Below are 20,426 nucleotides of genomic sequence, written 5' to 3'. Positions count from 1 at the left end.
GATTGGGGTGTATCCCACCAAGTTCCCATCATTTGAGCAAAGCTGGATTAGTTTTACTCCACTGAGAAGTGTTGTAGCAATGCGGATGGTTTGCTCAACTTTAGGGTGGGTAATAAGACATTTACTACTCAGAATTCCCACAGCAATTCCGTTTGGGTGTAGGGTTGATGAGTTTTTGCTCCAATCACAAGAGCACCTCACTGCAGGTGGAAGCACTTTCTGTGCTTTGCAGCACTTCACTGGTCAATGCAGACAAGTTGGTCTCTGAAAATGCCCTAAAGGCAGGCAGGGAAGTTCTGCTCTTGGGTATAAACTAAACAGGAGGACAAGAGCATAACTCCAAAAACCCCCAAAGCACCCCAAACCAAACCAACACCACCAACAAAAAAACACCCAGAAAAAAACAATGATAGAAAACTAAGAAAGGGTCTGTACCAGTCTGTGTCCTTGCTGGGGTGAACTGGGAATCCTGCCCTTCTGGGGGGTCTACACAGATGAAAATACTGGGATCAAAACAGAAAGCGAGACCCAGAATAACCATTTGATAAGGGAACCAGAGCTCAGAGTGACAATCTTCAGCCCAAAAGAAGCTTTGAACTCAGACATGCTTGACCACTGCCTTTGAGAGTGGCCTCTTGGCCAGGCTCAGAGAAGAGTAAGGCTGGAGGGTGCTGCAGCCCAAGGCAAGGCAAGATGAGGGTGCTGTGCCAGTCAGGGTGAGCTGGGGCATCAGGGAGAAAAATGCCATGAAAGCAGCCAGTCCCCCCTCCTAAGTGTCACCAGAGGAGGGGTTTTAGCCACAGCAGTGCTAGCTCAGATGCCTGTTCCATGGAAATGGAGACAGTGTTTGAGCAGGAGATGAACAGGATTTTAACTTGAATGCAAATGGGACAATTGCTACACCCCAGCTGAGTGTCTGTGAACACACCGTTGTGCTTCCAGGGGAACCTTGATTCACTTCAAAAGAATAAACATAAAAAGTAAAATTTCAGACCACTACAAGAGTGAGTTATCCCTGTGAAGGGAGGAAGTATGTTAACAGCTAAGTGGGAAAGAGAAAATGTGAAAGAATAGAGGAAAAAGAGTATCTGTGACTGGGTTCTGTACGTATCAAAACTCTTGCTCATGATGAAAAGTGTCTGTAGTGCTCTAATGATTTGGGGAAGTTCAGTTACCTGGCAGTTCATGTCCCTGGGAGCTTCCCCTTCTCTACAGACAGAGTTCATGGTTTGCAGGGATAACTGAGAATGAGTGTCACCCTCAGGTCTGGGGAGAGAGGATGAGGGAGTTCTTGGCCTCTGTGCAGGCTGAAAGCAGATTAATATATGTCTACATATGTATATTTCTGTATATACCTAAAGGAAACATTTTCAATGACCAGAAAATGCAAGTGTTTAGGACTGGATGAAACAGAAACCAAATGTTTTAGGTTAGAAGGCATCTGGCAAGCGTCCATAAAACTGTCAGCTACAATTTTGCACATGGCTGGCTAACAAAATGACAAACTTTCCCAGTCGTGAAGATTGTTACTGCCAGAGAGGAGGGTCAGAATCAGAATGTAAACTCTCAGTGAGCAGTGGCCAAACCAGCCCAGTCAGAGCTGCTATTGCTGAACTGAGGAGAGGGATTGTATTGAACAGGCTTGCAGCTCCCACTGCATCCTCAATGATAACACTTAAAGTGTTGCTTGGAAACCTGGTTTTGTCTTTTTGAAATTGTAAAATAAATATCAGAGTAGGTCTAAAATATTTTATTAAAGGCTCTGATGAACTGTAGGAGGTGGACAGCTTTCCCAAATGCTGATGGGACATCATTAAAGGCTGCAGTCCATGCAGCTGGTGCTCCTGCTACATTAGCAAGTGCCAGTGTAAGGACAGCTTTAGTACTGAGTAATTGATAAATTGCTCGTGCTTGTACAGATTAGCTGGGATTGTGTCTAGCAGTGGGAGCCAAATGGTTTCCAAGTGCTTCCCTGCCTGCCCCGCTGTCAGCAGAGCACCAGGCAGATCCCCACAGGCCCCAGAACTGGGAAGGCAACAGCAGAATTCAGAAAGGGCTCCTGTCACTGCTGCAGGAGCCAGAGCTCTGCTGCTCCCAGGAGCACTGAGGAGCCATTGCTATGCCAGAAATTCCCCAGAGCAGTCTTTGTGCGGCAATGAGCCCGTGGAAGCCGGGACAGTGATGCACGGCAGGCTGGGCCCAATCTCTGAATCCATCTCCCCTGTCTGCAGGAACAAAGCCCCACCTGGCACAGACAGGTGAGGGCAGCACGTCTGAGCAGCCTGACACCGAGGAAAATGACTGCAGCCCCAGCTCTCTTTGTCAAGTGTGTCAGAGGTGTTAAACAGAGTAAAACCTGCCTGGCCCCTAGCAGCATCGAGCTCCAGGGCTTTGTTAGCTGCCTGAGGAGGAAAGAAAAAAAACAGCAAAGTGCATTTGAATGCCTTGCAGGCTCTGAGCGTGGAATAGTAAGCTAGAAATAACAAGATTGCTATTATATATCATAATGGCCAAAAGCTTAGCAGGAATCAAAAAGGATTACCATTTCATGGAGTCAGAGAGAATATGAGGAGTTGTTGTTGTTTCTTGAAACAAAAGTGGATTGAGAGAGCTATAAAGCCACCTGCTCAGTACATAAACAGTCCTCCAGGGATGGAAGGTAGGAGGAGACTTGCCATTGGGAATTAGAGAATTTTACATTGCAGGATATCCCAAAAAGAGGTCACAGAATACTAGAATGGTTTGGGTTGGAAGGAAACTTGAAGCCTATCCAGTTCCAACCCCCTGCCATGGCAGGGACACCTCCCACTGTCCCAGGCTGCTCCAAGCCCTGTCCAACCTGGCCTTGGGCACTGCCAGGGATCCAGGGGCAGCCACAGCTGCTCTGGGCACCCTGTGCCAGGGCCTGACCAGGTCCTTATGTGGACATCTGGATATGAGGGAGGGCCAAAAAATGTGATCTTTTAAGATTCTTTTTGGCCTAAACAGCTTTTTGCACTCTCTTTCCAAAGGCATGGGACACTATTGCCACCTGCTCATGCTCTCCTCCACTGCAGCCACTGTTTGGCCCAAGCAAACAATTCCTGTTTCACTTTGGTGACTGAAGGAGAAAACACCTGCTTGCCAACATTCAGCACATGAAAAATTCATTCTAGACTGGGTATTTTATTAGTTACTCCTTTTCCTAAAGAGGGACATGATTGAAATCCACTCTGACTTTCACCAAGGTTTATCCTGAGTTACTCAATGAAACCAGCAGGGCTCATGGCCAGCAGCTTGGCCTTTCACTGCCCCTGCTCCTGTCCTGCTTGCTGGGACCCCTCAGCTGCGTGTTTCTCACCTTGCTCTGCTCTTGTCCCTTTATTGCTGGGAACATTCCTGATGTCCAAGGCTCTGGGGTCTCTAATCTCACCTTTCTGTCTCCCTCCCAGTGTCTACCAGCTTGTTGTCAAGGAGGAGAAGCTGCAGAAAGCCCGGAGAGCTGCAGACATCATCGAGTGCTTCTCTGTGCCAGTGAGCTACAAGAACGCCTCCAGCCTGGACTCCCCTCACTACTTTGCAGCCGAGCTGAAGCCCATCAACCTTCCTGTCACACAGCCCTTCACCGTGGGCGACAACAAGACCTACAATGGCTACTGGAACGCTCCTCTTTCCCCCCTGAAAAGCTACAGCATATACTTCCAGGCTCTTAGCAAGGCCAATGGAGTAAGTGCAGGGGAAACTGAGCTGCTTCTGTAGGTGTGACTGCCTCTGTCCTCCTCGTCATTCTCCCCCCTTCTCGATTGGATGCTGGTTTAACTTCTCCTTCTTATTACCCTCTTACAGAAATCTGATGAAAATCAGGCATGCCATTACTTGTCCTTCACTCGAATCTCTCTCTGATGCTCAGATCCAATGAGAAATCTGTTGAGGACCCTGATTCTGTGAAGGCACATGTTGCCGTGTGATTTACTAAATGAGCTGCTTAGAATTTAGATACTTCTTTTTTTTTATCCTTCCATAAGCATGAATGTCAGAGTAGGGGCTATTGTGCTTTTAAGAGCCATAATTGCAGTATCTTGATAGTTCACAGTGCTTGTGATTTTGGAGGAGATGTTATGAATTTGGATTACCTTGGAGCTCGCACTTGGCCATATCATAATGCAGCACTTGTGGTTGGGAGTTTCAGCTTGGGGAAGTCAGGTACTGCAGTGGGGACTGTCTGCATCTGTCCTAGCCCTCTGCATGCTCTATTTTTATATATCTTTACTCTGTGATCTTGGGTTTAAAATGAACAGGAAATGTAGCCCACCCCATCCTCAGACTCAGATGACACTCACAATGCCACAACACACCTCATCCCACCACAGGAAAACAGAAATGTTCCCTCTTCTCTTCCAGTTGAGGATAATTTGTGACCTTTTACCTCTCCTGTTTCAGGCCAGATCCAGCTTCAGTGGATCACCCTCCTCCCCTTTGGGCCCCCAGCTGCTTTCCATTAATGCATAACACAAGAGAATTCACCACTCTGGCCTCGTGAAGAGTCTTAGAGCATGAACCAGGCATCACAAATTGGGGTAGCAGAGTCTGCTATTATTAGCATGTTTGCCAGTGCTTTCAGGAATTTAATTCTAACAAAGATAAATTCTCTACAATATCACCCCTGAGAGAGGAAAATTACAAAAATTATTCAAAGGTGAATGGTGCAGGCTTTAGTGGCTTTTGTACCTGAATGCAGCTGCACATTGCAGAGGACTGGGGTGGTTGCACAGGCTGGCAGTGCCAACGAGTGTTCACAACACATCTTAGAGCTTTACACCCTTCATTTATCACCATTTTCCTGCAGAGCTTCAGCTGTGTGGCTGACAAGTACAAAATCTCTTCAACACTGCTGGTTTTCACCTTGGTTTCCTTTCTAGCCAATACAGTTTCCTTCCAGCACTGCTCAATGAATTCAGTTTTGGATTTGCCTTTATAAAAGAAATTGTGACTATCTGTATATGTCTCTCTGTTTCTAGTTAGTTCCCCCATGTGTGATAGTTAATTGCTAGTGAATGGATCCCCAGGGAAGAAACTTTATTTGCTAAAGTACAATGTAATATTCAAGAAATGGGTTGTGTGGATGGAAGTGTAGGCTTCCCTTGGTGTTCTGGATTCAGGCAGCACTGGTGTTCCTGCTTTTCTTGCATCTCACCCTACATTCCAGATGTTAAGCACTCAAAAAAGTATTAATTGCTTGGGCTGTCCCAACAGGAACAAGATTGTAAGGGCTTTTTATGCATAAGTTAATCAAATAGTCTTAATGCAACAGTGCATAGTTCATGACAGGATGAGAAGTGTCCAGCTAGACACAGTAAGTTCCTACTTGAGAAAGCAATTTCCTCCTGTGGTAATAATTTATATTTCTACAGGATATGCTTTATATATCCTCAGAGTGTAGTGCTGTGGGTAAAAGTACAGAAGAAATGCCCAAGAGTGGAAAATGGATCTTCAGAAGAGTAGCTTCTGTCCTGATCCCTTTTGTTTCTTGGTAAAATCATTAAACCCCACATTTCAAACATTAGGGTCAATTTGCATTCACTCTTTTGCAGCTGTAAATAGTAGGTTTTTGTTCCTTTCCCAGAATTATTTGCAGGTATCATTTGTATTTAAGAGTTCTGGGTTTTTACTTGTCGTAACCTGAGCCTGTCGGACTGGTCTTGGAAAATCCTACAAATAATTACAGCTGCAACATGGCATTTCCATCCCTGGAAGTGTCCAGGGCTGGGTTGGATGGGATTTGGAGCAACCTGGGATAGTGGGAGGTGTCCCTGACCATGGCAGGGCATTGGAAGTGGATCCTCTTTAAGGTCACTTCCAACCCAAACCATTCCATGGGTTTTGATAAGGCACATCTGCAAAAAACCTGCAATAATAACAATTTAGCAGGGTTAAAGGAGAGCCTTATGTTCCCTTACACATGAAAAAACTTAACAGAACATTACCACTCATTTTTTAATTAGGATATTCTATAGTTTCATTAATCACTGACGGTTGTGGAATCATAAAATTTCTCTCCACACCTGGAAGCTGCAATAAGAAGCCTTCATGCAGTGAACCAGAACATCTTCCTTTGGAAACAGAGGGCTCTGGGGAGAGCTTCATTTGAAGAAACAGCCTGGATTTGGTCGAAAAGCTTGATTAGGAGGAGGTTAGGAGTGTTGTAGGAGTTCTGCATTGTTTGAGCTCCTCTGTACATGGAGGGCTGTGCTCATTTGGTGTTCCCGTCTGCTCTGCAGCCATCAGCTCTGATTGTCACACTGAAAGGAACATAATTAACAGCTGGATGCAAAACAAGTGTGGCAAATTGCTGCAGAAGCAGCTCAGGAGCTCTTCTGCCTTCTCTTGTGCCCTGTTGTACTTGTCTGAGTGTGAATGGAAGGGCTGTCTCAGGCTAGATCCATGTCCCGGGCACTGGGTGCACTCTGGTCACTGTGGAGCTGCCTCCAGGTTGGAGTCTGAGCAGGACAGTTCAGCCTTGTCACACGAAACACTTCCAGATCCTGTGGACTCCCCTCCCAGGCACTGCTGACAGCCACATGCTGAGCTGAAATGTGGCAGAGCTTGAAGTGAGACAGGGGAAAAAGAGGAAGGGGACACAGAAACTCCAGGCTTTGTGGCTGTGGGAGTGAGAAGCACCATTAGTTACTGCTCAGCTGATAGCAGGAGTCAGCACAAGAGATGGCACAGAAGCAGAGGGGACATTTGGCTTTGGCTCTGCTCTGGCAAGATCTCCAGACACTGTCACAGCCATCCAGGTAGGGATCTGATGCTTGCTGCTCGTCCTGGTGCCACCTGCTACAGATGGCTGCCTGACAGAGCATGAAGGTTTGCTTGTCTGGAAACCCTCCCTGAGCTCAGCCCCTTTCAAACTCCAGCTCTGCCAGAATTTTTCTGTCTGAAAGGTGAGGCCAGGTTGACAACCCTGTGTTGCTCCTTATCCTCCCTTATCCTTACACTGGCTCAATAATCAAAGCAAGATGCTGCAGGTCTGATTGTCCCCAGGTCCTTATCTGGCTCCCTGCAGGTCTCTGCTTGCTGATCCAGCACCACGCTCCAGTGGGCAGAATTTGCTGTGTGAAACCTGCCTGAACTTTCGAGCAGCTCAGAAACCAGAGCTCCTTAAAAAAATCCTTTCTGGAGCTGCATTTTACCTCACTGAGTTAAAATGAAATCCGTAACCGTGCAGTTGCAATCAATAACTCTTGGCCATTTTTGCTTTAAATGGGAGAGGAGCAGGGGCCTGTGTAACACAGATGGGGGGATGCTGCCAGCTGCTCTGCCAGCCTGGTGGTCCAACAGGTGACTGATGCTTCAACCCAGGATTGTGAAAAGTAGCACTGCAGGAATCAATGAGAATATTATTTTTTTTGAGGGGATGATAGACTCTACCGAGATTCCTATTGATTTTTTTTGCCTCTCTAATGACTTGTACTACATGCACAATCGGGCAGCTCATTATTATCAGGGGACTTGAGGCTGGATTTCTTGATGCTGACAGGTCTGCTCACAGCACACAGCATTATTCTTCTGGGACGTTTTGGAGGTGTGGATAGAGCTGCCAGCAGAGATGTGCCATTCATCCCTGTGGAGATGGCCATGAAAAAAACCTGGGAGGCGTTTGAGGTCAGCACGAGCCGTGCTCTGAAAGATGAAATGGCACCAGGGCTGCCTGCACCACTTCTGTGAGCCACTGACCAGCTTTGGGGAGCTCTGTGATCAGGAAGATTTGGGGTTTAACCACTTACATTCACTCCTTAATCTCATCTTGGAGGTGCTGGCACAGAAATAAAGCAGCTGTGGGGATACTTCACTCTTTGTACGCCCCTGTTTCTACATCTGGTTGACCAGAGGATGTGGACCTGAGTGTTTTCTGCGTAATAAATAAAATCCTCCTCCAGCCTATCTCATTTTTGAGAGGCTGAGAGGAGTGGGTATCCAATCATCAACTACAGATCATTGAAATAACTTCCTATTGTAAATAATAAAAGCCCTAACCACTTTGTTAAACCTCCCTTCTCCAAATGACACAGATACTAAAAAAAACCCTGATAATTGGAATAGCAATAATAGGTTTGGCTTAGTGTCTGGAAGGAAACAGCAATTTCCTGAAGCTGGCAATAAAAATTATAGGGGAGTCCACTGACCCTGCACAGACATATTTAAAGACTGCAAACCACTGGCTGCACTGGTATAGAAAATAAACACACAATTTACAGCTCTCTTGAACTTGGGCAAAATTTGTTGAGGACCAAAAAATAATTCCTTAAGACTGGACAGACCCGTGGTTTCTACCCTGTGTGAAGCAGGTTGCCAACAATTCCATGTTCAGATCTGGGACGTGGGGAACTAAAGCTGGAACTGAGGCCAGGGGGAGAGTGGTGATTCCTTGTCTGGTCCGTGCCCCAGCAGCAGATAAAATTGCCTGTTCCCAGTCTGAGCTGCCTAAAAATCTCTGCCTGTTGTGGGGCAGCCCCCGTGGCACATCTGGGGAGAGCAGGTGGTTCTTCAGCTCTGTTTGACTGCTGCAAAGTCATAATCATAGTAAAGGAAAGGGAAAATGGTGGGTGTGAAAACAGATGGATGAAAAAGCTTTGCTGCTTTCATTGTTGTTCCTAGTCTGTAAACAGCAAGCTGTCAGTTCCAAAGAAAAGGGGGAAAAAAAGATCATGTGGCTTTTTAGGTTGCGAAGACGCAGCTGTCACATAAACATATGTCCTGCTGCCCTCGTAGCCCTTTTCTCCAGAAAATTGTTCCCATCCAAACACTGAAGAGACAGAGGCAGAATTCATCTTGTTATCATCCATTTCACTTGAGTGAAATGTGCGTTTAGGAACCTCAGTAATTAGTAGACAGCAGCAGCTCCTTTGCTTCTAAAATGAAGGAATAAAGCTGCATTTAAAGAATGTTTTAAAAAGCTCTGGAAATTCAGGGGGATGCCAAAGCAGGTTCATGCTGTGCAGTTTCCAGGCTGTGTGGGCAGAGAGGGCCCCTCTCCAGAGGGTCCCAGCCTGTGCTGATGGAGGTGCAGGTCCTCCTGCAGGAACAGGCTGCCAGCACCCCAAAACACAGTGCTCATGTGGTGTGTGGACTGAAAACAGAGCCAGGCTTCAGCCTTGAGTCAGGGCACACCACAATCCTCTTTTATTCATTGGTAAATAAGTTCCAGAAAACAAACTTCCAGCAATATGCTGAGGTAGACATGTGGATGGGCTTATTCTGCAGTGAGCTGCCAGGATGTGGAGCATGTTGGACAGTGAGGGTTGGATGAAGAGCTGCAGGATGAAGCCATGAAGTGTTTTCCTGCTCCAGGATCTCAGTGAGAACGTGCCTGCATCGTTTCAGTACTGTTTGGTTGTAAAATGTCTGCCCCAACCTGGCAGTGATTCAGAGCTGAAGCAGTACAGGCATCTTAATTTAAGTTATTCCTGTGAGTTCAGCCATAACATGAAAGAAATACTCAGAACATGTTGGCTCTCTGGTTATCATTAAGACTGTTGCAGATATAGAAGGCCTTGTAAAACTTCTGTGATACCATAAAATGGGAATTAAATCTTGCAGCATTTGAAAGAATGTTCAGAAACAGCACAGAGACTGAATTCTGGGGAATTATTTGGGTTTTTTTTTCTAAAATTTCTATTATTATCTCTTCATTTAAATTTTTTTGCCATTGCTTTAAGCAATCTGGATGGATCATTGATAATTACCGACACTGTTTATTCCTGCTTTGCTGGTGGCTAAAGAGAAGAACCTTGCAGTGACAGGACAAGAAGTAGTGTGTACAGAGTGAAAGATGGGAAATGTAGCTTAGGAAAAAAAAATAAAATTAAAGTATTGTCCCTGCCTATGGCACTTTAAAGTGTATTCCAACCCATTAACATTCTATGATCTTTACTCTGTACACAAAAGCACCTTGAAGGAAAAGTAATATTTTTCAGAAATAAAACATGATTATGGGAAAGTGGGTTTACTGTTTTTGGGGGGATGATTAGGCTGGATTTTTGTTTGTTTGTTTAGGTTTTTTGGGGGGAGGAAATGTACTTATCTATTCTATTTCTTCTTTAAAAGATTCATGCAAACTTACAACTCTCAGTATCAGCCAAAGAAAACAGAGTAAATGGAAAGGGATTAATTTTTATGAGACACCAAAGAGATGAGCAATGGGGTGATCAGTGGAAAGCAACAGAATAATCATCCCTAATCCAGAATATGAACTAAGTTCAAGTCTTTAAATATAGCACCCCTGGGAGCTGGGAGCCTGATGTCTGTTCAGCTGCTTTTACATTTTCCTTCCCAGAAGATGCAATTTGAAATGAAAGTTCTGAGGTCCATGTCTTGTTCCTCTAGCCCTTGCTTTAGCAGTGCCAGTCTCCTGACAGCTGTGGTATGGATATATATATGCATATATGTACATATATATGTATATATATGTATATATATACACACATATATATGTATGTATATATAATGCAGGCATCAGTGGATGCAGATGCACACAGAACAAATTCTGTCCTCCCAAATCACCCCGTGGGAGGGTCTCATGCAGGAATACACACACGTTCAGATGGGATCACCCTAGACTCTTCTTTTTCCAGCACTGACTAATTTCTCCAGCTTTCTGTTACATTCTGAAATCAGCAGAAAGCAACAAATACACGAGAAAATGTCCCTCAACAAAATGTGAGCAAGTGTCCACCGACTTGTAGACTGCAAAAATCTTTCCTTGTTGTTTTTTATTTTATTTTTATTTTACTCTTCATTGCTCTTCAGGTCAGCTTGTTATATCAGACACTACATCAGGATCTCTCTGTCTTCTGGTTCCCAGCACCATGTACAGAGACAGCTCTGAAAACAAAGCTGTGTTTTTCCTGCTTCGTTCATCACAAGCAGCAAGGACAACTCTGGATTTCCAGAAAAATTGGCAATTCAAACTTGTTACCCATGAGGCAGGGGGGAGTGGGGAGCTCTGTGTGCAGCTGTGGTGACCCTGCAGTGCCAATGTTGGTGCAGGTTGTGCAGGGGAGCTGATTTTTGAGGGACAAAGGGCTGTAACCAAAGGGGTGTCTTTGGTTTGGCAGGATAAACAGAGCTCCAGTCCCACTCTGGAATGTATGTGGCTGGGAATGGACATGGTTTGTCCTTGAGGATCCAGGAATTCCTTAAGAGAGTTTAAAGGCAAGGTCAGAGGGAGGGTTTGGCCTGAGTATTTTGTTTTTAGACTGCACACCAGGGTGGCTCGTATGCAGATTGTGTGGCATCCCAGAAAGGGATCAGAGGCAATTTCTGCTGTGATTCCCAGTGTTTCCCAGCATGGATCCTGCAATCATCCCCTTCCCATGAGCAACAAAAGGCACAGTGGGGCTCTGTGTGTCTGCTCCAGCCAAGGAGGATTAGTCACAGAAGGAGCAATTTTCTCCAAGAGCAAATCCAGATTTCCACAAGGTTTGTCCTGTTGTTTGAGGAGGGCAGGAGGTGCCCAGCAGTGCTTTGCTGGGCTGTTGTTCCCAGAGCACAGACAGCATCCATATTAATGTGGCATTGTTAGCACAGTAATCGGTGCTGGATTCATTACACCTGAGGCGTGCAGAGGCATAAAGTGCTCTGCAAAGCCTGCAGCAGATCAGAGCCTGCCAGAGGCAGCTCTTTAACCAAGCAGCACATTCCCATTTGGAAGGCAATCAGGCTGGGCAGCAGCAACCCCTGCCAGGAGGGGCTGTGCAATGAGGAGCTGGGGACTCCACAAAGGTTGTGTTTGCAGCAGAGGTGGCCTGAGCAAGCTGCTGAGTTTGAGATGTTTGTGAAGCCAAATACAACATTCAGGTCCAAATGCTGTTTCTGCAGCTCTGCAGGCTCTGGGGTGGATTGAACACAAAGCGTTGGGTCGTGTCCCAGCTCTGCAATGAGGAGCTGCAGTGGTGAGGGTTGTTAGAACAGCTCGTTTGGCAGAGGCAGCAGCACAGAATGTGGGTCTGCTCCACATCCATCAGAGAGCTGAAATATTCAAATGGCTTCTTCATGTCTGTTTGCCATGTGTTTAAATAAATACCCAATTTGCAAAATTTGCAGTAATGGTGCATGAAAATGAGATGTACAGTGGTGTGTACTTTTGACCCAAGGCTTGTCACTCTATTAGAGAGCAGGTCATTTAACTGGGAAATTCTATTAGCTAATCAGGCACTTATGTGGGACCCATCACTCACACATGGAGCGTGCAGAAACGTGCTGTCACTCCCAACTCTTCAATACTTAAGAGAACCAACTGCAGGCAAGTCCAATAGTCTGGAGTGTTTTATGCATCAAGGACTGTTGGTGGTATTTTCAAAGATGAAGTGCAAGAAAAGATACATGTATTTTTAGTAGCTTTTTAAAGGAATGTGTGTTTATTGTAGATGGGCAAATTACACACTGTGATGTTTTCCTATATATTTTTCTTGTGTTTTTTTTATTTTTCAGGAAACAAAAATCAACTGTGTCCGGCTGGCAACAAAAGGTATGTGGGTCTCTCTTTCCTGCAAAACACAATACCAGAAATGTGAAAACTGCAGTGGTGGCACAACTTGATTACAGTTCCTAGCCAAAGAACCCACCTCTTTATTTCCTCTTTTATTTGATTTTTTTATAAAGGAAGATTGCCAAGGCAGAACAATTTCCAGGACCACTCCACTATATTTGTGGCCTCTGATTTTTTTTTTAATGCAGGGTATAATTCTCTGTGGTTCCTCCTTCCCCTCATTCTGTTGACAGCTTTTATGTCCTGAGGACCGTTCTTGCTGTTGGCAGAACATCACTGAAAAAGTGACATTAACTTCCAATTCGATTTGTTCTCTCCACAACTGTACAAAGTAGATAAGAGGACATCTCATGTAAGCCTAACCTTGTACACAGCGGGGCACAATTCCTCCATCTCACCATTTTTGTGGTATAATTGAACAAACTAGGAGAGAGCATTCCTGGTTTTCATTGTGGTGAGCTCAGAACAGACCCAGCTGCCAGGTCACACAGAGCAAACCCAAGACAAACAGCCCCAGGTTGGTTCACAAGGTGTAGCTCTTGAGGGACCAACGGTGACAATGCCTGAGCTCCTTCTTAGAGTTTACAGCTGCTTTTAACAACTCTTCTAAAGATTCCAAAATCACCCCAGGGGCTACTTTTCCAGAAAAGATGTCAGACACGAATTTATTTGTAACACAGAGTAGCTGTAAAAAGATTTCCCCAGCACAGGCTGTATTCTGCAAAGGAGCTGCAGGGAAATGCTGGGCTATTGCCATGGGCTGTGCTACAGATGATCTCCATTCCCAAACTCAGCTTTGCCAGCTTGTGCTCTTGCTGCTTTGCTGTCATGTGAAATACCTGCATGACTGCCTGTGGAGGCTTTGAGAGCTCACCAAAATTGGCAGGAACCCAGAAATCCTTTGGGGCACCATCCCATTTTTTCCATTCTTTTCTGCCTATTTTGACTTGTGGCAGAAGTTAATGACTTCAAGGTCCGTTCTCCTGATCCCTCCTGCGTCTGAACTTGCAGAGGAGTTGGGGAGCTCAAAGAAACCCCCTTAGCCATTGGGGAGCATTTTCCACCTCCCTGTGGAGACACCCCAGCCTGCTGTGGCAGCCACGCAGGCTCTGGGGTGGCAGGTACTGCGTGTCACCATTCTTCAGTCAGAGCTTAACTAGAATAATGGCATTACTGCAGTTATGTGGGATAATTTTCAAAGCAAAACAAGCCACATCTCTGCCTGTGCTGCTCTTTTCCCTGCTCAGACCTGGTAATGCCAATGGCTGGGGCTGTAAGCAGTTGTGTCACCACTGAGAGCCAAGGAGGAGGAGCCATTTCTCCCATTTCTCCTCCTCATCTGTGCCTCTGGTTCTCCCCATACCCTCTTGTTCCTTTCATGTTTAAAAGTTCTTTGTAAAATCTTTATTTAATCCATTCTCTGGGTTGCAAACATTCTATGTGTCTCAGTCTGTGTGTCTCCTTCCTCTCAGTTTTCTCAGCTGGTTGGTAATGTGACCATTTCAAACACCTGATTTTGGCTTTCTGGTGGTAGGAAGAGCAAGAGCAGGACTGGGTGAAATGAATCTCCACAAGCTTTTCCAATAGCATAGTCTCTTCATGAGGTCAGAGATACTGGATAATTAATTTTTGGAAACCTGTAGTTTCTTCCATTTCAGTGGGTTCATTTTTCTGGAGCTGGTGGAAGAATGTTGTCATGCTAGCAGGAAAGATATTTGCTCTGTGACTATTCAAAAGAAAATAACAGCTTGAAAAATCCCATTCTGGCATGACCTTTTGTTTGCACTCTCTGATTTGGGTACCTCAGCAAAGTGTCCCATAAGTGTTTGACCTTCAGCTGACTTCTGCAAACTGAGATAATTTTCATAAACCCTGTTAGGTCACCAGGAACAGTCACTGAACCACCTTGTCAATGAACCCCCTCCTTCTGTTGGTTCTGAATGTCATCTCTTTTTAAAAAAGAATCTCCTGCTAGGATTAATTTAATAAGAGATACAAAAGAGATGGGTAGAGCCTGAGGATGTCTAGAGCCTCTATTTTTTGGTAATGCTATTCTTTAGGTTTTTTTCTTTATTGACTTGAATGGAAAAGGACAAGAAATGATGGCAGTTCTGGTGTTTATTCTCGCTGTCTCAATTCATATCACTTTTGATTTATACCACTTTTGATTCATATCACTTTTGATTTATGGGTAGATATCTTACTGCTCTGTGTGGAGTGCAGGAATCTCTGTGGAAGGCTTTCCCCCTTGGCCTGGCTCTGGGGTGCAGTGCTGTAATTCCCCGTGCCCAGCCCTTGGCACGGACCCTGGGATGCCCTGGCTGTGCTGAGTGCAGCAGGCTGAGCCCTCCACAGGGGCAGGGCTGGCTGCAGGGGCAGGAGGGCAGCACACGGGTGGGTGTTGGGGACACACAGGACCTGCCACTGCTGGCACCTGAGCAAGGTGGCTGTGTGAGCTTTCCCCCAGGTTTGGGTTTCCCTGTGTCCTGAGGCTGCATTCCCATTAACACATGGATAAAGGGACAGCCCTGGAGAGGGGTGTTGTGCCTGCCCTCCCTCTGCAGTGGGGCAGTGCACAGAGACACTCAAACAACTGTAATGGCACCGTGTCCTGATCAAAGGCTGATAGCTGGAATGTTCTAGATGACCTGCTGTGTCTGTGCTGTCTTCTGACTGCTCGGTATATTGATTATCCTTAATGGCTTTGCTCTGTATTCCCCTTTGTTTGCATTGGTGTTTTGCTGAGGGTACAATGAGCAAACCTGAAGTCTGCCTTGAACAAAATCAGCAGAGCTGCCAGTGAGGATGCCACGGTGGTGTCTTTGGTAGAAATCAGGAAAAAAGAAACTTTTTTGGAGTAAGGATTAATCTCAGCATTAAAAAAATCTGCTTTGAGGAGGAAAAAACTCTATTTTTGATTTGATACAAGAAAATAAATACATGCTACTGGTGCCAGACTAAATGTTCATTTCAGAATAGAGGCCTGATTTCCCCATGCCTAGACATTTGTCACTGCAGCAGCTCCATTAGCAGCAGTGAAATGAGTTCTGATTTACACCAGTGACAGGAAGATTAGGATCGCGGCGTGCTTCAGCAAGGCAGGAATTCTCTTGAAGTACTGGATTAACAAGGGCACTAAACGTGAGTGTGGGAGTAATTAGGCAGTGAAATGTGTTAGGCATGTGTTACTGGGGGATTGTAACACATCCTGGGTGTTGCTGCAAGGCTCCTGCTCAGAAGCTGAGTCTCTTTAATTACTCGAGAGACGCGCGGGGCTGTTCCACCGCCTCTCCTCCAGCAGGCTGAGTTTGCTTTCTGTGTCCCATTGCCTCGACACCAAGAAAAGGAAAGCAGAGCACTCTTTAAAAGTGGTTTAGTTCAGTCAAAAAAAAAAAAAAAAAAGCTTTGGAGCTTTCCCAGCTTTCTCCCCTCCTCTCTGGCCAGAAATACAGAAATAGGCTGCTCAGATGAGCCCTTTTCATTTCAGCCCAGCTCCCTGGTGATGCTCTCTCTTCATGGTTCTCTGAGTGCTGCTCCTGGTTAGATGAACTTGACTCTTGTGGGGGCCAGAAAAAGCCCTCAAATCCTTTTGTGTTGAGTTGTTAAATGCTGGGAGGAGGGGGTGGCAACAGCATTTCAGAGCAGCAGGTGCTCCAAGGCAGAGCCAGTGGGTTCCCAGCTGGGCCAGCACATCCCTGAGCTCACTTCCCTCCTTCCAGGCTCCAGTGAGGGCTGGGTGTGCCTGTACCAGGTACTCACATCAGCCATCAGAAAGCTCCCTGCGTTTGTCCACTCTGTGTAGCCATCCCACACTTTGCCAGCATGTTCCACATTGTGAACCTCTTGTATCTACCCATGTATTTCTTTTCAGATTCCTTGGTCTCAGATCTCTTGCCACTTCCCTCCTCACATGGGCTACTCTTTTTCTTTTTAATTTTTTAATTACTGGACTAATGTTATCTTTCACAGCATTAGGCACTTGGATGCATCTCATTAACATAAAACACTCTTTAAAAATGTTTATAATTAAACTCCAATTTACCAGCTCTCTGCCATACAATTTTCATTCAGATGGGTTATTTATAGGTTTTGCCATTTGGTTTCCTTGACAGCATTTGTTTTAATGTGTCCCATTCTTTCTGAATTAACTGACTTGTTCTCCCTGTCTTAAAGCAACATATTTATATTGACACTTTATTAGAGAAAATTGCAACCTCTTACCAAGAGAGAGCGATTACCTCTTGTATTCCTAAAGTGCATTAAATTAATTTCACAGTGTAATTGAAACCAAGGCAGAGGGCTCATTAATGGTTCCTTATCTCCCGATGCTCATTTCTTCTTTCCTTAAAATGTGAGTTCTTGCAAATGAAAGAATGGAACTATAATAACCACTATGAGGTACATTTTTATTTTTTTTCCTTTTTTTTTGTCTCGTGCATGCTGCCTGGGAACCTTTTTGCTTGTTCTTAGCAGTGATAGGTAGACACCAGGCGACCACGCGAAACCCGCCCAGCCTCTTGAGCACAGGTGATTATCAGTTCAGGAAAAGGAAACCTGGTCAAACTTCCAGAGGTCTGAGCAGCTTCATGACTTCTTGTTTAATGCTTGTTTTGCATGAGAAATTACTTTTACAGTTGCTCCAACTACAGTACAAAGGGGGGCAGTGCTCCCATGCGCTCCTTCAGTGCCGAGGGGGAGATGTGCCTGTGCTGAGGGTGAGCTGAGGCATCAACACCTCTTAAATCTTCACAGCAGCACTGGAGTGGGATGGGAGAGCCCCAGGGAGCCCCCTCTGCACAGGCTGAGCTGAGCTGGCACCTCCGTCCAAGGAGCTGTGCCCTTGTCTGGGGCTGATCATTGTGCTCATTCACAGCCGAGTCCTGCTGTCGGAGAAACGGTGGCAAGAAAAGGAAAACTTGATTCTGTGAGGCCTCTGCGGAAGAACAGAGGAGCTATAGAAACTATAGAAACTGTAGTTTCTATAGAAACTTCTGCTGGAGCCAGGGATGCTGCAGAATTGAGCCTCAGCACAGCAAGTCCCTCACAGTGGGGAGTAGAGCCACTCACAGTGGGGAGGTTCAGAACCTCTCAAGGGTTTCGCAGTTTCCATCAGAAGGAACTTAAGAGTGTGCCATAAAATTGCTCCATTATATGTAACACTGGGATCAGGATCATCATTAACTCCAGAAAATCGAAATATAGAGGAGAGAACCCATCAGCTTGTGGAAACAGGTTCTTCTGCTTCAGCCTGATGTGCACAGAATGAGTGGCTGGGGTGTGACAGCATTCCATGGGACTAACGGGAAGGGAGGGATGCTTTTTCAGTTTTTAGATGCCTTACATTTCTCTAGGAATGCTCCTCTCCCAGTGCTGCATGGTTATTCCTGCCTAGTTTATGACTTCCTCACCCAGCAGTTATTTCGGGTACACATCAGGACAGCTGTGGTGATACAGGGGCAAAAAGTTGCTGGGATTACTGGGAAGTTCAAATACATTGGAAAAAAATGGTTCTGATTTTTGGTAGGGCACCAGCACGGGAAGAAGGAAACTTCCTGGGAGAATGTTGAAATCTCAGTAAAGAACCTGAAATGTGACCAGGGAAATCTTGGGCTGGGGGGAAAGACTGCAAAAAATCAGTGGAAAATGAGGAAGGAAAGAGTTCCTGCTGTTCCCACTCAATTTTGCTGCACATGAAAACTGTTGATTTAATAACAAATCCATTGAAGAGGCTTCTTTCGTTTCCTGAAATACATTCTGGTTTTGTAGACAGATAATGTATTTTTTAAACAGATCTAATCCCACTTCAAATCTGTTTGTTGCTGCATTTTGTCTTCTAATACACTGGAGTATTATTCCTTTGACAGGTTTATTCTGTTTTGCGCTATTTATTTCAGAGGAGTTTATCACACTTTTTAAGTTGAATGCTTGAAAATGGTTGGTTGGTTTTTTCCCCCTGAACAAATTCCTGCCTTCTAAAAGTTATTTTTTTAGCACAAGTTTTTTGTATCACAATCCCTTTTGGGGCTTCCTTATCCCAGGCACAGCTTTGAATCAGTGCAGAACCTGGTGCAGAATGGGATGAGGCCAGGAGGGAACTGAGTTTGGGATCTCCAGCCCTGTGTCCAGAGGTTATTTCCTACTCCAGAGCTCTGCTGCATTGCCAGACCCTAATCTTGGGCTCCCCAATTAAAATAGGCAGCTGGAGGGAAGGGGAGAAGAAGCACAGTGTTTAAGATAAAATTTGGGATAGTTCAGCAACAGGAGACTGAAAACATCCCCTTTGTGATTCAAAGCATGCACTGCCAGGATACAAGCAGCTTCAGGAAATAAAGTCTTTGGAGAAATGGAAATAAAATACATTACAGCTGTGTGAGCCAAGCTTTCCAGGAATCAAAGCAGGCAAGGATTTACCTGGAGCAGTGTGGAGGTTCCTGCCCCTTTTCAAGACCCACCTGGTGGGAGAGGATGCTCCTGGCCGTGTGTTGTGGCTGCCCCTGAGCCAGTGTGCACTCATCTTTGCTTGCAGATAAAGGGGTAGCCAGATAAAGGAGTGGAAATTAAAGAAAAGTCAGTAGTTGGACATGAAAGCCACAAGTGAAAGTCAAACTCAGAAAATATTTCCTTTGGTTTTGTTTTACTTCATTTGAATGCAGGGAGCATTGGATGATTCCTCACTTATGAAATGCAGGGGATTGTTTTTCATCTCTTCTGCTTGAAAGTTTGCAAGAAGAGCTCCTTGGGTGTCCCTTGGAGCCTCCTCTGCACGAGGAGGGGGCAGCAGTGTGGGGGGAGGCAGGAGGGGACTCTCATGGTTTTGAGGACAGTGGGGTTTCCTGTTCCTGACCCTCAAACCAGCTCATTTGGGTGATCAGGATTTTGTCTCCATTTCCTGAAACCTGCAGGTCCTTTCTAAGGTGGGCCAGCAGCTGGGCAGGTACTGCAGGTCATTTAAAATGATTTGCATAAATAGATGATCACTGTCAGTGTCCTTTAACAACACTTCCAAAGGCACAGCACACCCAGGACTGTTACAAGTACATGATGCCTGTTTCCTTAAATAGATTTTTTGATAAGCTAGTATTCAGGCTTATAATATCATATATTATATTATTCAGGCTTATAATATCAATAGGGTTGATATTAATGAGATTCTGAGCTTTTTCCAGGAGCTGGACATTAGAACTCTATGGCTGCATTAGGATATGTGATAAAATTACAAGCCAGGTGTGAGGCTGTTTTGTAGCATTACTGTTGAGGAAAAGAGAACTCTTCATTCCAGTCTGGCCTGGAAATGCTGCTCCAGCTTGGCAGAGCACAGGAACTGTCCCAGTGTTGATGCAGCACATGTGGAGTGTACACAGACCCCCAGCCTGCCCAGCTGACTCCTCGTGCTGGAAGAGACCTTCCTCCTCCCCATCCTGCTCAGGTGAAGCCTCCCAGGGCAGGTTTTTGCAGCTCACCCCCGTACTTGAGGCACCTTGGTGCAGTTGGGCTCAAAAGGTGACTGTGTAAAGGTGACTTTGTCTCAGTGTTCAGTGTCTGCCCACCCCTGGGCTTTGCTCACTGGTTTTGCAGCTGCTGAGGGTGGGGATTTTTCATGATAATCATGGTGAGAGCAGGGTAACTACTTCGAGGGGGCTGGCTGGGGGAACAGTCAGCAATTGTGCTGAATGTGTTACATATCCATACCACTGTCAGGCACTGAGAAGGTTTTGCCTGTTATCAATCAAAAGGTTGATTTCCCTGTGTCTGACTTTACAAAAATTAAGTCACATCTGTAACTTTGAACTTGTCATACTGGTGATTGTACTCCTTTTCCATTTTTATAATTTTGAGCTAGTTTTTAAGGACGGTTCTGCAGAAGTGAAGAGTTAAAACACAAACATGCTGTCATCCC

At 45.4% G+C, this 20,426-nt stretch overlaps 1 protein-coding gene across 2 annotated transcripts in view; it reads left to right on the top strand.

The window, feature by feature from the left end:
* PTPRT (protein tyrosine phosphatase receptor type T) overlaps nt 1-20,426 on the top strand; it is a 446,577-nt gene that overhangs the window by 342,516 nt on the left and 83,635 nt on the right. For both annotated transcript variants that reach the window (XM_063404659.1, XM_063404660.1), the window contains exons 12-13: nt 3,432-3,705; nt 12,472-12,508. In XM_063404659.1, coding sequence (XP_063260729.1) covers nt 3,432-3,705; nt 12,472-12,508 — 311 coding nt within the window. The remainder of the gene's footprint in view (nt 1-3,431; nt 3,706-12,471; nt 12,509-20,426) is intronic.

This window comes from Prinia subflava, chromosome 8 (genome assembly GCF_021018805.1).
Source record: "Prinia subflava isolate CZ2003 ecotype Zambia chromosome 8, Cam_Psub_1.2, whole genome shotgun sequence".
Lineage (NCBI taxonomy): Eukaryota > Metazoa > Chordata > Aves > Passeriformes > Cisticolidae > Prinia > Prinia subflava.
The sequence above is the reverse complement of the archived record's forward strand: the minus strand, read 5'-3'. Positions and strand labels throughout refer to the sequence as shown.